Here is a 23998-nt window from a genome sequence, read left to right as displayed (position 1 = left end):
CATAAGAAAAAGGAATGGTTTCCATTTTCTTATTCTTATGCTTATGCCTTTGTCACGTTAATAACTGTGTAAACCGGTGTAACATAAACATAAGCATAAGACCGTCCACCATTTTGGAAACGTGGCTCCTCTCATTCTCCAGCGAGTTTTTCCTGCAGCTAACTGAGCTTGCGTATGTCACCTCTCTTATGATTATGCAATGAGTGTCAACTTCTTTATGCTTAATGCTTGTGTTGATGGTTATGCTTATGTCGCAGTGTAAAGCGCGCTTTTCGTTGCTTTTAGCTTAGAGTAAATGCATGTGTTTATCCTTACTTGAGTAGCGGCATTTGGGGGACTCTTTGAAATGTTAATTGTCTGCCTTCGGAGAAACGAGTGATGTTGAAGCATACATATAATAAACAACTAGACCCGTACCAAGGTGATTTGATGACGTAATTCGGAGGACTGGGGAGAAAAATTTGAACGCCGTATCTCACAACCGCGAGCGGCCTTATTTTCGAATTCAACATGGCAGAGGCGAGGTTAGAGGTCGTCGGGTCTACTTAAATGCTCATTCAGTAACAGGAAATGTGGTAGACACAGAATTATCTGTTGAATTTTGGAGATGGAAATACTGGAGGGAGTTTGGAAACAACACCTAAGGCCGCCAGCAATTGTGGGATACGGCGTTAAAATTTTTCTTCCCAGTCCTCCAAATTACGTCACCAAATCACCTGGTAGCCCTTGCGGGCTACGGGTCAATAGCCCTTGATGCGAAGCCGAATGGGCTATTGACCCGTAGCCATCCAACTAGTCGGACAGAAAAGGCAATAATAAAGTTAGCAAATGCAAGTTGAAGAAATATTTATGTGGGAATAAAACGAAAGAAAGCGTCACGCTTTTCGCTACTCGAGGACTATTACTAATAGTCCTCTGGTAGCGTAGCCAATCAAAATGCAGGATTTGCATTCGTCCACTAGTTGGTTAGGGATATTTCTGGACGTATCATTTTTCTCTGTTTTTTTTTTCCCTCGATGATTAATTAAGGACGGTGCATACTAATTCAAAGGTATGTTTGCGCGGTTTATTGAATATGCGGGAAAAGCAGATCTTAACAAGTGTTATTGAAATCCAAAAAGAAAATTGGGGGTAACCACGCATTTTTCGAAGATAATTAATCAACAATATTTGTAAAAAGCTTTAAAATACAAAGCAATGTATGGCGTTGTTTTCCAAATTGAAGCTTAATTATCTCTGAAAAATGCGTGGTTACCCCCAGTTTTCTTTTTGGATACCGAGATCACTTGCTAAGTTCTGCTTTCTCCGCATAGTTTTGAACCACGCAAAAATATCCCTGTATTAATAAGCAACAGCCATAGGAAATCCGATTATCTGGAGATGCGCAGAACGTATGCGCAATAACAGTAGTAGGCACCGTCCTTAACTGAGGCAAATGGAGGAACACCTTAGGCAACTGGGTCATCAAGGTTTCTTGCCCAATGAACATGTTGGAATTTTGACTATTTTCAAGGCCTGGAGCTTCCCCTAATTTTCACACGATAACAGCAATATGCAACTTTCACGATGGCGTCATTTGACTGTAACTACCAGAATTCAGTTTGTTTTTCATTTCTCATTTAAATTTTGTATTCCCATTGGGGCAAAAATAACAACAGCTCTAAATAGCATGAGACAAGAAAAATCTGAAGGATTCTGGTACTTGTAAGCAAATTCCGTCATCCTGCAAATGTCCTATTGCATTCTTTTCGAGACATCTACTCCAATATATGGTGCACGAAAAATTGTCGTTCTTTACATGCCGAGAGTTGACGAGTTGATCTTATAACAAATCATCTTTTACTTAATCCAAGTAAGATTCATGGGATCGCTGCTAAACATAAGAAAGAAGCATAATTCATGAAACGTATGCTAGGTTTTGTGAGATGCAATATATTTTATGTTCAAGTCCACCTTTAAGCATTCCCCATAGCAACCAGAAAGCGTCGAAAGTTTTGATCTAGCGAAAAACTTATTTGTAACACCTTCTCTGAAAAGCGCAGTTGATAGGAGAATTGATTCATTTATTTGTTTGTTTGCCCTCTATACAACTGTAAGACAGTAAGCTCCATTTGAAAAACTCGCTAAATGCGACTTCTGTCACGAAAATTCGGGATAGAAGTGATCAAAGTCTGATATGTCAATCAAAGAAACTGTACAAGCAAGAGTATTTATTTATGCAGCTAGTTACAAAATGCTGTGGTTTAATGCAAGTATTCCCCATAGCAACCAACCAAAGAGCGGCTAAAGTTTTGGCCCAGGGAAAAAATACTTATAACACATTGTTTGTAAAGCTTCCAAAAAGTGCACTTTTGTTGTGTTTCTGTGATTCTGTCGTTGTGTGGCTGGCTTCGAGAGACGTTTTCGGGTTCTTTTCCCGTGCCAAAACGACCGCATGCTTTTCTCTCAGTTGAGTATCCTTGACTTCTTAAGTAATTCGTTTGTTTTGTTTCCCTCGTGGAGTTGGTTTGTTCTCTGCTCAGTTCTTTTTGATTAAAAAATTCCAATTTGTCGTTCTTAACAATCGAAGAAAGCTTATGTTTTGGGCATAGTTTTCGTTTGAATTAAGTTATTTGCATTTCATGTCTTCCTTTTCATTCAAACCTATTATTCAAATAAATTAAACATCTGCACTTTCAACATTATTAGCATTTCACTTTAAGAGCAAAAGGAAGGCCTGTTCTGGCAATAGTTGTAGGCGCCTCTGGCTTCCGTGGTAAAAGAATTCGCTCTGAGAGTCAGCAAACTGCTGTAAGTTTGTTCATTTTTCATTCGCTTTGTTTGTAACTGTATTATTTTTTTACGATGTTCGTTTTTAGCCGTGAGAGGAAATAACAGATTCAATTTAAAATCACCTCTTTAAAGTGCTGGGTTAAATTTCTTGCGACAATTTCACTTTTTTTAGCGAATCTTCCGACGGCACTTTCGTGTAACCGTGAGGTCGATTCTTTAGTCATCATTGTGTTTTGAAACGAATGTTTAAGTGGTCTCCAACCACAAGCTTTAGTTCTCACCAATAGATGTAGTGTGGTGTAGTAAAAGTTCCATCTGTTTCAGTCATGTATTTTGTAAATACAGTACTTGAGAGTTTTCTTTTCTCTTCTCATCATCATCATCATCCTTCGGCACTGGCTGGGATGTTTTGCATAACAGTTTTCCACAGGTTTCGGTCCAACATAGCATTACTCTGATCCACTGGGGCCATGCCCGTGTCCCTCGGGCCGACTCTGGATCAGGATGTTTCTCTTCCACAGGAGGAGCGATGAAATGGTCTCATCCTTTGCTCTCAGGCGGTGTCCGGCGTACAGGAGACGCCTGCGCCTGAGTGTGTCTGAAATCGGTGGTAGTTTCCCGTAAATTATTATCTTTGTAGGGTGCTCTTCTCAATTCGTTGCGATTCTTCAGCATGTCTATTTGTTCAATGATATTACGATTTCTTTTGCATAGGCAATTTTTTTTTCGTTACTATAATTGTTCCTCGACTGTATGCTTTTCGATTTTGCCGGCCGGTGAAAAATGAACACCTGCGAAGCGGATGATTACAATGTCAACCTGAGATCCATGATGTGAACAAATTATTTTATTTTTCATGATGATGTTTTCAAATACTCCGTGTTACAGTGATTATCTTCTCTAGACGCATAGTTTATCCTGATAAATTGAAGATACCTTTATGTTGCTCCGCAGTTAAAGGCTTTAGTGTCCATATTTCCTTTTTCAAGTTTGAATGTGTTTTCCCTCTTTCTTTCAGTGTTTTTTTTTTCGGCAACCATCTTGCGCGCAGTTTCTTAATTTTCCTTTTTAGTACAAATCATGAATTGTCAAAATGACTTTGACATTATCCATCACGTTTCTCTGCCTTGACGACTTTTCTCGTCCCGTTTTTGTTTTGCATGAAGCCCTAAATTTTGCCTGCCTTTATTTCAGTTCAAGACGATGCTTTGAGTACACGTTATCCAACTCGAGGCTTTTTCTATCCAGCAAATACGAGCGAAAATCGTTTTGATTTTCTTCCGTATCGCTCAGGGGTGTAAATTTTGGATTTTGGTCTCACTTAGGGTGTTCTGGGGAAAACACCATCATAATTATGCAGCCCATATGTAGCCGTGAAGGTCTCGTTTAGGGTTTCACGCGAAGAAATATAAAAATATGTTTTAAATATGGTTTCTTATTGGGATCAAAGAATCCTGGGCGAAGCTCAGATTGGTCTCCTTTTGGGGTTTAATTCAAAATTTCCAACCAGCATCCCCATCCCTTCATATGCGAAATCCCCCTCTCCTATTCTTCCACTGTAACTTATGTTCCGCTTGGGGGGAAGGGGCGAAAACGATGTGTTAGTGGTCAACTAAGGTAGAAAATGATGCATTTTTTTAATAATAATAATAATAATAATAATAATAATAATAATAATAATAATAATAATAATAATTATTATTCATTATTATTTTATTAATAGTGAAACTGTTGCATTGATAGCCAATCAAATGCGAGCCATGGCGCGATTTTTCCGTGATACTCGTGAGTTGCTTTTGCTTAACAGACTCAAATTTTTTCATGTATATTATTAATAAGTAATCACATGACTTTTCTTGTGCAATTTGGAAGAAATAAGCACTATTTTTTCAAAGACTACAAATTGCACTCGGTCAATGGGGCCGCGCAGTTTTGTGCGCCTTTGAAAGAATTTACTCGTGTTTATTTATTCCAAATTGCACTCGAAATCATGCGATTACCTATACTAATTTTCTGGTCATGTAAAGCAACAAAATAATCCCAAAGAAAGAAGTAGGTAAACTACTCAGTCGTAGTGTTCATGTGGACATGAGGTTATAATAACTGTGCATGTAATATCCCACCCCCTCCCTTCCATTTGTTGTATTTGTGTTCATGGAGATCAGTCGTTTTTTAAAGCGAGAGTTGCTGGATTTGCGCTCGGACTCGCTTTGAAACCGAGGCTGATCTGAGAGTCAGAGATGGCTTATAGAGCGTTTTCACTCACGTGACTAGCAGCCATATTGGATTACTGAAACAAAGGAAAGTATTTGCGTAAAAATAGGGTTCAATTCCTGTAGGATTAGTTTGGTACCTCATCATGGCCGCCATTCCTTTGTTTTGGAACACGAACATGGCCACCGTGACGTCATGTGAAAACGCTCTATTTAGGGCCCATAACAGACAGACTTCTAATTGACCATTTTCGAATTCTCGCAGCTGGACTGGATCTAGCATGAAATGGAGGCTAATGCGGGCAAATCTTTTCAAATGCTAATTAATTTGCCCTCATTAGCCTCCATTTCATGCTAGATCCAGTCCAACCGTTAGAATACGAAACTGACCCATTAGGATAGCCATTTAAACGGTATCGGGATTAATTAACAGGGGCCTGAATACTGCGTTTCTGTTTCTCAACTCTATGAGTTATTAATGAATTTACAAGTAACTTACAAGCTGCATCGTTGGTGTAGAGTGTTTTCACTCGCGTTATCAGTAACCTTGTTTTTGCACTAAAACAAAAGAAAAGGTTCGTGATAATTGAGTTCAATTCCCGAAGGATTGGTTGGGTACACCAACGCCGCCGCCGCATTATTTAGGAGCACCAATATGGCTGCCGTGACGTCACCTGAAAACACTCAAAACAGTTCAAGAAAACCCATATATAGAGTGTTTTCACACACGTGATCAGTAACCTTGTTTTTCCACTGAAACAAAAGAAAGCGTTTTGCATGATAGCCAGGTGATCTGGTGACGTAACTCGGAGGACTGGGAAGAAATACGGCGTTAAAATTTTTCTTCCCAGTCCTCCAAATTACGTCACCAGATCACCTGGAATAGAGCTCAATTCCCAGAGGATAATTTAGGTACATCAACATGGCTGCCGTGACGTCACGGGAAAACGCTTTATAGAGTACAAACCATTGTTGACTAATGTTAGCTATATTTTGGAGGTGTATTATTTTTATACTGTGATTAAGGCTAACATGACGTTCCTGCCGAATTATTTTTACGGGGCTTTGTTATTTATCATCTGCATTGCCAACAGCTATCTCTTACCAGACACAAGCAAAAAGACCAAACAAAAAACCCACGTTGTCAAAAAGAACCTCAATCCAGTTTGGGACTTCTCCTACTCGTACGCCAATCAAACAGTTGAAGAGCTTAGAAACCGTGTCCTAGAACTGACGGTGTGGGACTTTGACCGAGGCTCTAGCAACGACTTTCTCGGAGGCCTGCGGCTGGGTCTGGGCAACAAATCGGAGCCTTGGGACGATTCGGAGGGACTGGAGGTACAGGCGTGGCAGATGATGCTGGATAGACCCAACCAGTGGCACGAATACACGCTGAATTTGCGTTCGAGTATGAATAGTCAAACAGACTGATGACTACAGAAAAGTAGATGAGGGCCGTCATGATTCTTCTCTTTGGAAAACAATGTTATGGGATACCGCTTTCATTCATGGGGTGGCTATCGATGGCGCCATGGTCGTAATTTTACGCGAAAAAATAAACAAGGCGCGTTGTAGTAAAGTTAGTAAAGCGTTTTTGTGTCTTGAAAATCACGGAATCAAACGAAAAAGCAGTCCAGTCAAGAGGGGCGTATTCTAGAAACCGCCAGTAGTCTGACGAGATTAGTATGTGTAATCGCATGGGCCCAAGGGCATTTAAGGATTAATTTCACACGTACTTTCGAGTTTTCATAAAATTGGCTGAGTCGCTCGACACTTTCATTCGGTTAAAGTTCAAGTCAATTAATCGTTGCTGTCAACAGAAGTCATATGTGGGTAAAAAGCAGTTTAACCAGAATCAGAATCCGAAATAGAGATTGTCTTTTAACCTGGCCTGGCTTGCTCTGGCTAAGCAACTATGGTCCAATCAGGATCAAGTAATCATGAAAAAAAGATGCACTCCGTGTCAGCCAGTCAGCATTCAGTAATTTTGCCCCATATTTGATAACATCCTTAAACCAGGGGTGTAATAAGAAATCTGGTTAGAAATTTTAAATCCAAATCCAAGGTTTTTTTGCAACATTAGTAATTTCTTTCTTTCAGTGAGATGGCCTTCGCACTTGCAGAGTGGCTCAAAGTTCGGTATCCAATTTAGACTAGCGTGCATTTAGTTCTGCTGGAAACTTGATCGAGTCAAATTTCAAGGGTTTCTAGACGATGCGTTTCGTTGAAAACAAGTTTTTAATTGGTCGACCGCGCTGAAGGCGAGAAACAGCCGGTCTGAAAAAAAATTTATCTGAAAGCTAAATTTACGAGATAACTAGCAGCTTTCAACAACAAAAGTAATTGGATATACTTGTACACGTTTTTGCAACAAGGAAATATTTCAAAATTTGTCAATGAAACATTTTGTATGGTTCCAACTGACAACGGCTTCTTTTTCTAGGTCGTTTATATTGATAAATGGTTTCTAACGATTTTCATATTTATATGTATGGCGGTTACTTGTTGGCTTCCTGGGTTGAAGAACGGGACCTTGAAATTTCTCAGTGGAAAGAAATCCGCTAAATCCGTAGTATCCCCTTATACAACTTATACTGAGCCATTATTTATTACTCAATTACGCCAACAATTAAGTTTCTCTGCTAGAAAACCCAATGATATTTTAAGACGGGGTTCGTGGAGACTGCTCCGGTTTGCAGTACTCAGTCGAATCATGGGATCACTCTGCGCTCCGAAATAATTATTTGTAAATGTTTCGAAACACATGCCAAGCAGAATTGCCCGCTAACTGATGCTGAGCCCGAGATGGCGCTACCTGTGGTAGCAGGTGACGTAAGCTATGTTCTGTTTGGTTGCTTGGCAACACTGGTGCGTGCGTATCAGAGCACTTTTCCCTATCAACCCTTCTTATAATATCAGCGGAAATTTTCTGCTAGCTGGGAAATATCAAGGTAATTTTTTATAGTAAGTGGGTGTCTACATGATACAACTGCCAATCTTCAGTTTGACACGAACTTATCAAACAGACCTGAGATAAAATCGTACTGGAATGAAAGGCGAACTGGACTGAGATTTGACGTGTGAACACCCTCAAATTAATTTTCATTGATACTTCGGTGAGACCTTAGAAACGTTTTTCACTTGACCCTAATGTACCATGTCAGCAATTCTTCCGACTGTTAGTTGTGTCTTGGTAATAAAATATATATTTATTTATGCTAGTTGCTTTTCTACGGATTTGTTCATTTTCTTTGGTCCTTACAACGTGGAACCTAGTACATCACTCCCGTTCCCGAGGTCATGTTCCTTTCTTTTGCTCTTTGTTGTGCCAAAATGTTTTTCAGCCGTTCAGTTTGGAAGTTAAAGATGAGATGAGAAATCAAGGAGCGTGTGTCGAGGTACATTTATGAGCCTTGATTGAAGCGTGCGATTGCGCTCGTTTCAAGGATTTTGTAGAAATTGGCATGGAACGTAGTTTTGATCCTTTAAAAAAAAAAAAAAAGATACCCCGGGGTTAAAGTTTGCCGTATAGTGGCCACAGATTCTCCTGGCCCTTTTTGTCCTCGTGCCCATCCCCTGGAAGACAAGAATGGTCTATCCGTAGGGAGGCTCTCCCAACAACCACATTGAAACAAGGCATCAGTGAAATAATAGGAGATAAAAAGATCCCGGAATACATTAATGTAGTTTCGTGTTGTTCTTAATGTGAAGTAAGCCTAACTGCATGTTACTTTAAACTGAACCAATGCCATTTTATGAAGATCAAATAAATGGTAAACCCACTTAATGTAGTTATACCCTGATAAGCTCCGCACATCAAATGAGTTTTTTAAACTCTATTATCAGTTCGTGTTCAACACGAGAGGATCCATGAGGTAAGAGAACGCTTTGCGAAACTAAAACTAGATTTCAAAAAACTATGATGGGTCATGGGGGTCCGTCGTCTTACCTCATCTTCTCCTCTTGTGTTCAATAAAAATTGATGTAACTTCCATAAATGATGGAATTCACCTTAATTTTTTTTCATGAGTACATGATAAAGATAACAGATAAAATGCTATGGTAGAGATGACTACTCTGTTTAAATCCCAATTTACAACATTCAAGTCCAATAAAGACGGTCATGATATCTTTTAAATGAAATTTTAAATATGTGTCCTTTGTATTAAATAAGTACTTAAGTTTAAAGCAAGAGTCCATTATTTAAACTTAATAATAAAATTAATAATAATAGTTAATGAATGACATCTTGTCTCACCTCCACAAAATCAAATATATGACTTGAAGCCATTTTTCAAGATAAGATTTCACAATAACCCACCTTCAACGTATTAAAATCCACTCCTAAACAAAATGCATCAACTCGAGGCTCTGGGGAATAAATAAAAGGACATGTAAGAGTTTATTCCCCAGAGCCTCGAAATGATGCCTTTTGTTTGGGACTGAATTTTAATATATCCTTAGATGATACTCTCTCGAGTCAATTCTCGTTTTCCATTTTGAAGAGTTGTTGTATGGAATCAAATTTGAAAAAAAGTGAGTGAAAATGTGCGAGAGAACTATTAAGTGGATAAAATGTGCCCTCCCCACCCCACCCCCTTCCAAAGTACTCTAAACGTTCATGTAACTTTCAAGTGTCACATTATGCTAAGCTTGTCTACCTTAAACATTTTGCCAAGGTAAAAAGCGTCTGTGAATAATGCTCCCATGCTTGCTGCTCGAACAGCCTGAGAGGCTGGCATAGTACTTTGCAAAAAATACAAAGAAGGCTTCTACTTTGCTTGAGCATTCTTGGACAATTTAGCAAGCTGTGTGGGCATTATGGTAAAAACTGTAGCATTGAACTTCAGTATTTAAAAATAATGTATTTTTACACATTTAAAATATTTTTGAATTTATTTTCTAATTGTCTTTATATTAAAATTCATTGACACATTTGTGATAATAAGAACATTTTAAAATAGAATAAAAATAAATCATTATCATTCTTCAGGCCCCCTTCACACGTATGCGGATAAAAAGATCGAAGAAAGAAAAACGGAAAAAAAACCCCTCCGTTTAAAAAAAAATAGGCGTCTACATGTAAAAATATACCTGTCTACACGAAAACGCTAAAACCATTGAGACACGGTAGCGTCCCTTACAGTTGTCATAGAGCATGCGCGTTACTACTAATAGGGAGCTTAAAGCTCGGGCATTTGTTTTAGACGCGGACGGCAACCGGAAGAGAACATTTCGCGTGCAAGGATAGAAGTGTCCCTAGATTTTTATAATTATCATCTCTAATACAGAAACGATACTTAGCAATGTAAATGTGGTCGCCTGAAGACAAATTAAAAGGGAAAACAGTTCTCTTCCGGTTGCCGTCCGCGTCTCAAAAACGCGCGTGCTTAAGGTAATTCCCTTGAAAATGACGTACTATCCAGATTTCTGTCAAACTTGGCACAATTGATATTCATGCACAAGACATACAAAAAATGCAGGAAAAAGATGGGGTCACCGTGCTTGTTTTCGCGATGTATGCTCTTTATTTTAAGTGTTTACCGAATTACGCGAGAAGCGTTGGAAACTTGATCAACCGAAAAATTTGTAGTTATTTTGGGTGACATAACTTCCTTCTTTATCTCAACCACGGAGACGTTTTACGTCATCAGACTTCACAATCATTTTGCTCTTTGTTATCTTGAATAGCATGTTTTAAGACCAGCCTATGGCATTTTTGTAAAATGGCTTTTCGGGTGCAAAACTTTTCGGGACTTCCGAGAAACGGGCCCCGGAACAGACTGACCTCGAAAACCTTCGTTTTCGCGGTGCGTCCATACGAAAACAGTAAGCCGGCGTTTTTACAAACACTCGCTGTAAAGAGCGTTTTACGCCGTTTACGTGTGGACGGAAGGCAAAAACGGAGAAAGAAATCTGTTGTCGAAATATCCGTACGTGTGGACGGGGGCTCCATATTTATTTATAATTATAAACCTGAAGTATTTACTTCCTCGAGTACCCTTAAAGTACTTTTAAATTAGCGAAGTGTCATGAACATGCACGACCCTTCATAAGAATGAAAATGGAAATCCAGGGCTCCAAGGAATTTAAACCTTAACTCCACTTGATTATTGTAAACAACGTGTAAACAAGAACTTGGCCCTTTTTAGTTTTTAACGGGTTGCATAGTACATTAACTAAATTGATGCTTTGTTTGATTCTCCTCAAATGTTGACAAAAGTACTTGAGTACTTAAATGTACGCCTCGCCTCAATGCAAATCAGGAACGTGATGACAATCAGCAATGAAATTAAGATATTGCGTTCTTGCAAGCAGAAGTAAGATCTTTATCGGAGCGGATAAGTGGCGCTACGTGATGATGATGGCGCCTCAAGCGAAACGCCACCCATGCAAGCGTCACAGGAAAAAGTTCCATTTTTGAAGTAACCTTAGTGAAATGAAGCTAAGGGATCCCACCTTGGGCAAATATAACTTTCTAAGCAAGGACTAGGGTAACAACACAGAAGCACCGGATCCTAGCCTGGAGAAGGACCTTATAAGCGATTTAAGTATAAAACGACAAAAAGAGCGAGGCTGATATTACGGTGAAGGAATATATTGGCCGGCAAAATCCAATATTTCGAAAGCTACTGCCTTTCTTCATCAGGGTTTTACACGCAAGGTTCAGCCAGTGGTTACATCAGGGTTTTAGAAGAGCTGCTTGTAAAACCCTGACATGTGAAATTAATTTCGAAATGCTAATGCGGAGGGATCTTTGAGGTAACGTTTTTTAAAACGTTACCTCAAAGATCGTTTTAAACCGATCCCCAGAGGCCGCGATTTCTTCGGTCAGCACCAAGAATATCGATATTCTTGGTGCTGAGAGAAAGAATCGTGGCCTCTGGGGAAGAGGATGCGTTTTAAATGAATATTCGACATCACTTTGGTCACATAGCGCATGCGCATCTAGTGCCAGTCCAACCGCGCGTTTCAATGAAAAAACACTAAAAACTCTAAGGAAAAGAAACAAAGCTGTGATTTTTTTTTGCGAACGGAACCATGCTATCATTGTTCATAATCTGTAGCATGTGATTGCCGTTTGCAAAAAAAAAACGGAGAAAATCTTTAACAAAATTTATCAAAAGGAAGCTTTGTGACGTCACAACTTCGTTGAAAAATAAACTCTCTTAAATCCATGCTACAGATTTTACATAAAGGCCTGGCCAAACGCTTGCAACATTTCAACACAGCATCTTGGAACATTGTTGCTTGATGTTGCCACATGTGTTGAACGGGCTGGCCAAACGCACGCAACATTCTCAACATTTTCAACGCAACATATCAATGTTTATGTGCCCCAGGCCCTTGGTGCGCAACAAGTGGACCTAGTGCGCATGCCCTAGTGCAACAATGCTGCAGTAACGAAACAGTAACGTAAAGCAGTAACCACAGGGATCCCACACAAACAGTGTGTCTGTTTGTATGTTCGAAATATAAAGAAATGTATGGGAAATATTGAAGAGTCCTAATATAGTAAACTTTTACTACACGTCCTTAGAAGGAGACAAGGGTGGAAAGCTCATTTTCGACCGCTCCAGCGTCAAGCCGATTTTCACCCAGCCTTCGCATTTCTCGAAAATTATTTGGCGGTTAGCGCTTGGATTTTGAATGGATCTTCGATTGAATGGCACGAGAAGAAGCGTCAACCTTTCAGTTTATCTGGTGTTCGATTTGAAAGGCGGACAATTCTAATTTCTGGGTGAAAATCGGCTTGACGTAGGAGCGGTCGAAAATGAGCTTTCCACCCTTGTCTCCTTCTAAGGACGTGTAGTAACAATCAACGGAAAACCCACCAAATCGCTCAAATTCACCACTTTCAGCCGCAGAAATGACAATACACAACAACTGAGGTAGGTTTACGTTTATTTTGAGCTTTAACATAGTCATTTCTCGATGTAAGTTTACTATATCAGGACTCTTCAATATTTCCCATACATTTCTTTATATTTCGACCATTCAAACAGACACACTGTTTGTGTGGGCTCCCTGTGCAGTGACGCGGCCAAACGAGCCTCTAAGTTGCAACATATCTCAACAGGGTGGCCAAACGGGTGCAATATGTTGTGCCCAACAACGTTGCAAGATGTTGCGTTGAAATGTTGTGAGCGTTTGGCCAGGACTTATGATCGCTTTTGCACTCTTGCCATAGTTTTCAGAGCACAAAAGTATAGACTCTCCGAGATTTTAGGCAATCTTCAGGGGCACCCAACGTCAATTTTCGGAAAATATCTGTTCGGAAGACGATTTGAGATCTAGAATTTTCGGAACATTTGTTGTAAAATTTCTTGCTTGCCTGCCTCTCCTAGGATTTTCGAACATCTAAAAAATGGTATAATTGCCCATTTATAACGGATTTTTGCCCTAAAAAGGTCACCTAGAATTTTCGGGAGCCTTTTTTCTGGCTGAAATTTTCGAAAAGGTAAGTGTTGATCCCTATAATTTTCGGATCACTAGACCTTCAGCTAGGAAATCCGAACAGATGAAAAATTTTTGGAGGATAAAAATATGCCTATATCTACCGTTTACATACTAAAATAAGTTTAACAATGCTATGTTTAAGTTGTTTGAACTTTATCCTCGTTGGGTGCTCCTGAATCTTACCAAATACAGTTGTAATTCCAATCAGAGGAAGAGACGCTCAATAATACACTTAGTCAAAAAGTACAATCGTGGAGTTAAAAGGACACCATCTCAATCTCCTCCATGACAATAGACCTTTTCACGGTTTCTGATGTCATATTAGTTGGGGGACAAACACGGAACGCGGCTTAAATTACAGTGAGTGTATGGGAATCTTGCCGACTTTGAACAGTTATAAATCCTTTAACGTCTGACGATTGTGGATAGCGAGAATACCTCTCAAAAAGCACTGCTATTGAGATTATTTTCGTGAAGTATGACGATCAGAATCAAGCTATAACGACCCTAAACGAAATTGTAAATTTCCTATAAACCCTTGTAAACATAATTATGCAAATTCCCGAGAAATTTGAAGCGACCTGAGGGGATTTCTAATATCCAGTTTTCAGAAGTTGTGCCTGGTGCAACGATCTAATTTTCCGTTGAGTGAATGATATTCATAAAACGACTACAATTATTTTAATATTTTTGAAATCTGCCTAATTTAAGGCGCGTTTACCCCCCAACCAAGATGGCGTCAGAAACGGTGAAAAGGTCGTAAGAGGCGCGACAATATTGCATTGCGTAATGGTGCCATATTGCTAATCCTGGCTAGATTATGTTCTTTGGTATTTTCTAGAGAGCATTGTACCTTACTTAAATCCTGTTTTTTTTTGTGGTTCTCTATTTACGTATGGTGAAAGAGAAACTTGAGTTTTGATTTCTTCAGTTATGAGCGCGTGTTCTCGCGGAGTTCCGTTCCAAAAATAACTCAATCTGTCAGCAGTGATCATCGTCATCATTCAGGAAGCCATGTTGGGATGCGGTGTGACCGTGTGCCTAAGCCGCTTCCAATACGGCATTCTCCCGTTTAAGTTCTTCTTCGACCACTTGCTGAAGTTGGTCACAGTAGTCTCCGGCAACTTAAGCTTCCTTAAGCTCTTTTGAATTTGCTTCATTGACCCTAAAATGCCCCCAGAGAATCGAAGTAGACATATTAAATCATCATTTTCATTTGTCGTTCCCAGCACTGAGCTTTAAAGCTCCATCTTAAAGAGTGCATGCCAATTAAGTTCTGTTAATTCTGTAACTGCAACAAAAAGTAAAACAAAACGTAAACTATATAAGTAGCAAAAAACTTTGATTTAATATTTCCATCATCAGCAGTGAACCATGGATTGGCCCAACCAGGACAGTAATTGCAGATGGGCTATTGTTTCCCTTTGCTCGTATTTATTATAAATACACTCTTTTTTTATAATAAGAACCTTTTTTGTAAGAACTTTGAAGGCCGGCACTTACCAAAATTTTAAGAACGTATTAAGAACTTTCCTCACGCTGCCTGAGAATTGATTAAGAACGTTTTTATTTGGCTCATTTGTATTTTAAATAAAAGCATAAAATCTTTAAAGGTAAATAAATGTAAATTAACCAAAATACTTAAGGGCATATTTTGAATTAAATAACAATAGCTTTCTTATTGCATAATACCCATCTCAGTTTGTATGAGCAGTTCGTATTTATAATCGTTTTAAAATAACTTCAACACCATCAAAGTCATCAGGTGAAACAAAAACATCTTATGAACGTTTTCAACCGCACATCGAACGTTCAGCCTTTAGCTAAGCAGTACATGTACATGTAATACGAACAAAAAACATGACGATGATATGCTTTAGAAGAAAATCCGATGTACGCAATTTGTCTGCGGCTTGATTAGAAGCCGCTGTTTGGAATAAATTATTCCGCTTGCAGAAGTGTGTCATAGCAATTAACAATCACATGATTAATTTTCCTAGCAAGCTGTCTCTCAATCTTTTTTGACCTGATAATAACTGATTTTTCAGACAAGGAGTACAAAGTAAACACCTTTTTATCTTCGTTTTTTTTATCACCTTTTTTTTTCATCATTAACGTCTGAATTTTCGTCGTCTCGAGTGATTTAAGGCAACCAGCTTGTGAAATAAGGGGAAAAATTTGTGGCTGAATATTATAAAAGTTAAATAGAACATTACGAATTCATGAATGTGTCAATCTATAACTGATCATATTTCCAATAATTTATTTTAAACAGCTAAAAATCTTAACAGAAATTAGCTTTCCATAAAGAGGAAAACACTGCTAGCACTTCAACATTGGCTCGCTGATCCGTGAGGAAGTTCAGCGGGAAGGCCAATATATGATCTTATTGATTCCTTTCGATCACTATTGCTCCCATCAAAACAGCCGAGTTCTAGCTAACAAAGATGACGATTTTAGCCTAAATTGCAATGATCAAGTTGCATTCAATTTTTGTAAAATAAATACTATTGCATTGAGACGTCAAACAGATGCCGATAATTTTCAATCAATTCATTTCCCCCTACACGTTTTTTCAGTTCGTACAGGAAAGAAAAGCCGTAGATATTTCGCCGTGTACACTGTATATGTCACAAACGCCATGTATGTTTCCCTTTTTAAAAGCCATTTAAGACTTTACACACTTAATTTAAGAATTTTCACACCGAAAAAAAATTATCTGAGTTGATGGCTTAATAACGTCATGATCAAACCATTTTTAAAGGCAAGTTTCGTGCTCACGCTTCTTAAAAGGTGTTTCTAAAGATGACATCCCTAAATGTCTTCCCTAGCGAACTTTGCAAGATATAAAAGCGAGATCCAATGGGTTTCCAGACAACATAATGTCTTTTGAAATATGGCAGAGCATTCACTCTCTGATTGGTGCAATAATTCAAATTTTGACGTGTGTGTTTTTTTTGCGACCCGTTTTGTTTATTCATGAGGTTAACCGGTTGTAGTCGTCCAAAATTATGGTCATCGTTTCCTATTCGGTGATCACACATTTTGTCTTGGTATAACTTTTTGATTTTTCCAACTTAGTCGCGCTTTTGTCGAAAAAAGCCGGTTATATCCAAAGAGGGATTAAACACAACTGAAGCAGATACAAATTTTTCAGCATGGACCAATTTACACGTCTGCTGGCGTAAGTCGTGTTAATATGTTATTCCGTCTTATTGCTGCTATATTTTTTTCTGTCCAGTTTAAAGTTCTTCTCAACTTCCATGCCCCTCGCACACTTGAACTTTACTAGGATACATGTTTTCACGACCACGACTTCGAGCGGTTTGCTTGGCAAAAAACTGATCTTTTAGATTACAATTTTATGACTTCGTTTTCAAGGGACAACTCATTTGAATTTAAGAACTGTAACAAAGACAAGCTTGTACACATTTACAGATACAGAAAGCTACTCTGAAAACCAGGAAATTTTAAAGTCATCTCTCTGCATTTGTTTGGTACATACAGGTAAAGTGGAGTGAGCCGATGCCTCTAAATTTGGTTTTCCATTGCATCGGCCAGTCGAAGGGATTATCTCTTGTTAGTTTTATTTAATCGTTTGTATTCGCTAGTCATCATTCAGACTAGTGATTAGCCGAAGACTTGGCTATAAAATTTAACATTTCGTCTCGAGCTTGAATTTTAGTGGGAAAGAAAATTCGAATACAACTACGTATAAGAACAATTCTCTACGAAACGGATAAGTAATGTAGTCACATCGGGGGATAACAAGCTGGCTGTGTTAACATACGTATAAAGTTTGAATTACCTATGCAGGTATTTGCATTTAAAGTAGTAGTGAAGTTCCTGCTAGATTTTCGGTTCATATTAAGAAAATTAATGCTTGGCGAACAGTAATATTGTGGCATGTTTGCTTAAGACCTTGAAAATATGAAAGGATAGAATGCCGTCGTTGTTTCGCCCAAGCAGACATACAGTGAGCACCTATTGTGTTTTGGAACCGTGAAAAGCCACTCAAATAAACAAAAAAACAACTTCAATTAAAACACACGAGCGATTTCTTTTAATTGAATGTAGGAACATAGCTGAAATGAATGGATCTCAAATAAGTGACAAGGCTTTTTGATTCCAGCTATTCCGTATAAAAAACATTTACTCGTGTGCAACATATTTCTGAGATTATTTTAGGTGATGATTATGATGAACACTTACAGAGAGAGATAACTGATTGTAGATTTTTGTTCATTCGCTTCAAGTTTAGTGTGACGAGTTGCACTGAATTCGTTTCCCTCTTTGCCAACCATAAGCTAGAGTCGGACACGACTCAATGACGTAAATTCACTGAGCAGGCTACCGCAATAAAATTGCTATTGATTGTTCCTGACAATCTTTAGTTGTTATGTCTATGCAGGTAGGCAGTTTTGGCCGCCGCAGGGCCCCCTGCTACGCTATAGTCAACGGTTTTTCTAAGCATTTCACGGTATGACCAAAATATGATGACGTAGATCCACGTTAAAGTCTGTGCAATTTGGAGCAGCAAGCACAGAAATTTTACATATTTTTTCTTCTTGTGTTTGCTTCAATGTTTCATATTAAATGAATGTAAATTGAGAAAAACAGTTGACAACTTTAATTTCAAGGAGTTCTATAATACCAATACTTATTTTAGAGCTAACGAACATTCTGAAGTGGGTATCAATATGATTGTGACATGTTTTTTTAACGATGACACGAATACAATGAAGAATAGCCATATTGGGTGTGCAAACTTCTATTTTTTTTTTTTTTTTTGCAGTTTGAGCAAGAAAAAGACTCTTTATTCTAGAGCCTCATGAACGTATTACACCGAATTTAGCGCATCGGGTCTTTTTAAACATTTGTTGCGGATTTGTTGGAACATGGAACTTAACCCACTCACACCTCAAACAGTGTGAATGGGTTAAGAAATTTTACGTAAAAATCGCCTGGGGTCAAGCGTTCATCTGAAAAATCTTGATCTTCGGTACGCATTGGTAAAGGAAAGGAAAGGAACTTTATTTAAGTGTGAAATCTTCTATCGCCGTAGAGCACTAATCGGGGACACTGTAAATTGAAATTAACAACGCAAATCAAATCAAATTTTGGTTTTTGAGGAGAGGGGAAACCGGAGTACCAGGGGAAAACCTCTTGGTGCAGAGTAGAGAACCAACAAACTCAACCCAAATATGATGCCGAGTCTGGGAATCGAACCCGGGCCACATTGGTGGGAGGCGAGTGCTTTCACTCGGGAGTGCGAGTGCTCTCTCTCTGTCTTGGTTTGCGGCAAATTGTTACAAACTGTAAGAGCTCAATAAATTCCTTGAGCTTTCATTGTGACGCGAATCGATTTATTAAAGGTGTCTTTCCTGATGGAACGGCAATTTGTGCTCGACATTATTAGGCAAAAAAAGTATAAAGCTATTGGTGAGAAAAGAGAGGCGTGCCCTTGAAATTTTTGTTTTCGCTTAGTAGTCCGCTTCTAGCAACAGACAATACAGTAGACGAAAGAGACTTTATGACAAGTACAATTTGATAACCAAAGGATGTAACAGGAATGAAAAATTGTAGCATTTAAGTAAATTGTTAGGTTTATGTGGATAAATTCTTTACAGATGACATAAATGCTTTGTTTACATAACTCCGTCCTCGTCGGCGTCTTGCAAGCTCATTAATGTTATAGGGTCAATGAAAACAGACACATACTACTAGCATTCCGGTCATCAAGAGTGAATTAGATAAGAGTGTGGGCTGTCCGGCACAGTCACAAATTAGTCTATTTTTAGAATACCTGTTCCCGCGAAAATCAGTTGTCATGTCCCTGAAAAAACATGGCAGAAGCAGTCACCCCATGACATGGCTTCTTCTGATTGGTTAAAATTGGCGGCCCTTTGTTTGTTTCTCGCACAAAGTGTATCTAAAAGAAAATCCATTTGTGACTGTGTTGAGGCAAGACCGAAAAGTGACAGATCAACACTCTTATCTAATTCACTCTTGGGTCATATACACTCGGTTGTTATGAATGTTTTTCTCTTATAATGAGACTGACAGAGGACTGAGAGGACTTGGAAACTGTCGTAGACTTTGAGCTTAACGGCCCGAGTAGAAATTGTTTTGGGGGATTTTTTTTTCCTCACAATCCTCTCTCTTGTATCCCTTGTGATTAGTTCACTAGGATCTGGGAAAGCTTAGAGAACCGTTACTTTAAAACTTGTGTTAAAATTAGCAAACAATTAAAAGCAAGATCACTCACTTTACCAACCCTGCGAAACCCTGCGATCTCGTCAGTACCTTACGCAGGCGCAAGGCCGTGCGCCCTAAGCAGCTGTTTCGCCCTGGTTTGGCTTTATCTGTGCGGCCTAGCCAAGGACTTCCAACGAACGTTGTCTTTCATGGAAATCGGCCTTTGAAATTACCGGTCGGTTACGGAACAGGTCTTGGTTCTGAAAAGCAAAAGCGTATTTTTTTTTTTACTTTTGGAGCCCAATCAATTTGTCACGATAAAACATTTATATCTTGATTAAGATTTTCTTTCTTTATTCATCAGACCGTTACCCAAATTGTTTGACAAAAAAGCCAGCGAACCAGAAGAATCTAAGATAGAGGCAGGTGAAACTGTGGAGAAAACAAAGGTAAGCCAGGAACCAGTCCTTTTGACTTCAGAGTCTAGATCGCACGAAAATCTAGCATTTGAAGAGGAAGAACAGCACACAGAGGCTAAAGACATCTCCATGGATTCCTCAACTGCTGTGGCCACCACACTTGAGGCCACTACGAGAGAGGAAAATCAAGAAGTTAAACAAGCTGAGGAAAGCGGAAATGATTCTGGAATTTCAGAAAGTCACCTGAACGGAAGTGACATCACAAAAGTGGATGATACTAAGACAGGTTTGAATGGTGTTGAAAAGGAGGAGCCCACTCGCGATATGCAGCCAGCACTTAAATCCATCGGTTCTTTGGCAATTGGAATAGCGTCATTTAGTCCTCCTGAAATTAAAGTTGACAAGCCAAAGACGCTTTTCTCGGTTGCTGAGGGAAAGAGCTCTTCAACAGACGCTTCTCCCCAGTCCTCCAGAAGGAAAACTGATACTGAAATTAAGAGGAAAACTTTGTCTCCTTTCGCCGACACCAGACGCCGCCATAGTGACTTTGTCTCTGCGCCGATCTCGATTAACGAAGAGTTAGCTAGAGAGGATCTCAAAAAGCGCGGATTCAACCTAGTCAATAAAAAAGGTATTGTATCCATTTCGTAACTGACTGTTTTTTTTTTTGGCCATAAATAAGACGCAAAGAGCGATGACAAACATTATAAACAAGCGCATTTTTTGAAATATGCGAAACGTTAAGTAAATAATTTCAAACAACGCGCTTACTTATAATTGTTGTTACCGCTGTTTGCGTCTAAGTCAATAGTTTTGGACTTATTAACTCGTAAAGTGGCCCTGTGACCAAAATATCAATTCTTATTTCTCTTTTGATTTCAAATATATGTTAACTAAACGCTAAGCGACCAAAGTTTTAGGCCTTGATTTCAAAAGAACACCTGTTTATTTTAAATGGAATTGAATTTTCCTATTTGATGGTCCACCATTACTGGATCGAGGAGAAAATGACGTCAAAGGCTCACTAGTTTAAGAATGCAATGCAACAACAACAACAACAACAATGTTTATTTCATACACTACTAGTTACAATGAAGAGTTTGTCCACCCAAATTTAGCAAGGATAGTCGAGTTGGGTCAATGGAGCAAAGATAAAATAGTTAATTAATATATTTACAATGACACAGATTACGAAAGGAAATAATTAATATTTAAGACAAGAGTGACTGCGTGTGTACGCCGCAGATTTAATATGAAGCACGGGAGTTTTGGGCTTTCAGACTTTTCGCATAATCACACGGGCTGACATTTTAAGTTAGTGAGCCTTTGACGTCACTTTTCCCTAAATCCAGCCCTCTGAGGTCCAGTCGGTCAGTTTTGAACGTGAGTAATGGCGGACCGTGAAATCCAAACTTGCACTCAAAGTAAACGGCCTTTGGATCAAAAATCAAAGCTCAAAATTTTGCAAGCCAGGTGTTAAGCAAACTCACTTTCAAAATCTGAAGAAAAGAAAGAAAAGAAAGTGGTTTTTTTGTAGCAGGGGCACTAATTTAACGGTGCGCTTGAAGTGTAGCGGATATCACTTATACTAAACCGCGTATTAGTTCCGGGTTGGAAACCCAGCTCGTGAGCTTCAAAGTTAACTCTGTCAGCTTGTGATCCATTTGAGGTGGGTAAGATGAATACCAGAATTACTTAGGGCCACGTTGGGATAGGAGTAGCGCCCGTGGGACCCCTATGATGAAAGGCATTGAAGAAGGAGACTTCGGGTTGCCTTCGACTGACGGTCGGCCTTAACTTTCTCCTGCTGTGAAAAAACGTTGGATTATCTTAAAACAACAGTGACTTCGAGTTTATGCGCAGACATGATCAGTTGGTAGAGCGATCAAGCTTTAAGGTGAAATCTCCAATTCAATGAAGTATATGATATCTCACATGTTTTTGGTCAGCGTGTTAAAGCCTTGACCGTACGCTAGGTGATTCGAGGCCAGGTTCTGTGACATCAAGAGCTCGTGCATGATCTACCTTTTTCAATTTTATCGCTTGAATCTTTACACCATTAAGGCACGCATGGAAGAAAAATCGTGTGATTCGAACAAATCGCAAGTTTTAAATTGTTTGTTGAAAGTGTGTAAATTTTATCACTATTTTTGCATACTATCGGCCTTGGTCTTCGCAAGGTTTTTCCCAACATACAAAAGGTATTGAAGGTATCGTAACGTAAAATTAAGAAACACGCGATTTTCGACATAAAGAAATAAGATTGGTTTCACGTAGTATATCAGCGACCTACAGTTTATGTCCTCTCGTCCTTTGACCAAAGCGGAAAGGGTGTAACGTGAGACTATATAATTAAAAAAACATGGAAAATGCGTTGTTACTGGGTTGCCAGTATGGCAAACCAGTCGGAAAATGTCATTTTTCCGTTTTTTTTTTTCACGTAAATTACGTTATTTTTTGTGATGGGACACGTGTGGTTTCAGTTGAGAAAATAATCTAGCAAAAATGACGTCAAGAGCACTTAAACTGAGAAACGTCACTCTGGTGGTGACACTCGGCTAGGGGAGAAGTGCCTAATTTAATTTAATTAACTTATATTGGGCCCTTTCCATGGGATGATCAAAAGCGCATTACATGAGTAGAAGAAACTCATTACAACTTATATATATAAATATCAAGAATAAATAGGTAAAATATAAATACCGTTCCCTTTGTCGGGTTTCAAAATGACTATGTCCCTGTTCTTTCTGAGACTCCTCAAGATGCTGTGTTTTTTGAGATCTGCAGTGGTAGGTCTATACAAGGATATGTAGCAGTGAGCCAGGTGAGAAAGATCTGCAACTATTTTGCTGGTGTTGGTTAGTTCTTCCTTTCACCTCCAAAGATACCATCACGAATCTCTCTGGTTACAACCTCACCCCAGATCAATTGGAAGCACTAAAGTTTGGTCTAACACACTCGATTTATCCTCCGACCATTAGCAAGACTGATATTTTTGCTTGCTTCGAACTGATTAGCCACTCGATGAAAAGACATCTTATTGACACCTCCAACACCAGCAAAATAGTTGCAGATCTTTCTCACCTGGCTCACTGCTACATATCCTCGTATAGACCTACCACTGCAAATCTCAAAAAACACAGCATCTTGAGGAGTCTCAGAAAGAACAGGGACATAGTCATTTTGAAACCCGACAAAGGGAACGGTATTGTAATCCTTAATAGAACTGCATATGACAATGGTTTAAAATATAAATATGTTTAATGCCAAAAAATATATATATAGGTAAATATATAAAATGACAATAGTAATAATGGTAATATTGATAATATATATTAATGAAACGATACGTCTTAAGATTTCGCTTGAATGTGCATAGGTCACTTATTGCTCGCAACTCGCGCGGGCTTGGGTGCCGCTACTGTAAAAGATCTATCACCTAGCGTAACCTTAGTTTTACCCTTAGATGACGCTAACAATATTCCTGCAGATGATATTAAGGTAATTCACTTGAGAATGACGTACTATCTAGATTTCCCACAAACTTGGCACAATTAATATTCATGCTCAGAGAATTTTTAAAATGCAGCATTTATGAATTACGCGAGAAGCGTTCGAAACTTCATCAACCGGAAAATTTGTAGTTATATGGCAAAAGCTACTCAGTATTACTGAAAACTTGAGCCTACTTGTTTGTCCGGGCCAAAATCTTTCAGTAAAGTGATTTGAAATTGCGCGATCTGGCAGAAAAAGTAAGCAAATTGGACCGCTACATGATCACTTCACACTCAGTGTCTGGCTCCAAATGCAGTTTTAACGTCGTTTTTTCTCCTTAAGATTTGTTTTCCGTGTACCTATAACGAGTACATAACACCATTAAAAAGAGGGGGTCACCATGCTCGTTAAGGGTAAAATAGCCATTCCTTGACAGATTAA

General features: G+C 38.9%; 1 protein-coding gene across 2 annotated transcripts in view; it reads left to right on the top strand.

Moving 5' to 3' along the window:
- The window catches only part of LOC137996681 (synaptotagmin-like protein 2), a 59615-nt gene that overhangs the window by 22377 nt on the left and 13240 nt on the right, over positions 1-23998 (top strand). For both annotated transcript variants that reach the window (XM_068842205.1, XM_068842206.1), the window contains one exon: positions 20008-20693. In XM_068842205.1, coding sequence (XP_068698306.1) covers positions 20008-20693 — 686 coding nt within the window. The remainder of the gene's footprint in view (positions 1-20007; positions 20694-23998) is intronic.

The sequence above is a fragment of the Montipora foliosa genome, chromosome 3 (genome assembly GCF_036669935.1).
Source record: "Montipora foliosa isolate CH-2021 chromosome 3, ASM3666993v2, whole genome shotgun sequence".
NCBI classification, from domain to species: Eukaryota; Metazoa; Cnidaria; class Anthozoa; order Scleractinia; family Acroporidae; genus Montipora; species Montipora foliosa.
The sequence above is the reverse complement of the archived record's forward strand: the minus strand, read 5'-3'. Positions and strand labels throughout refer to the sequence as shown.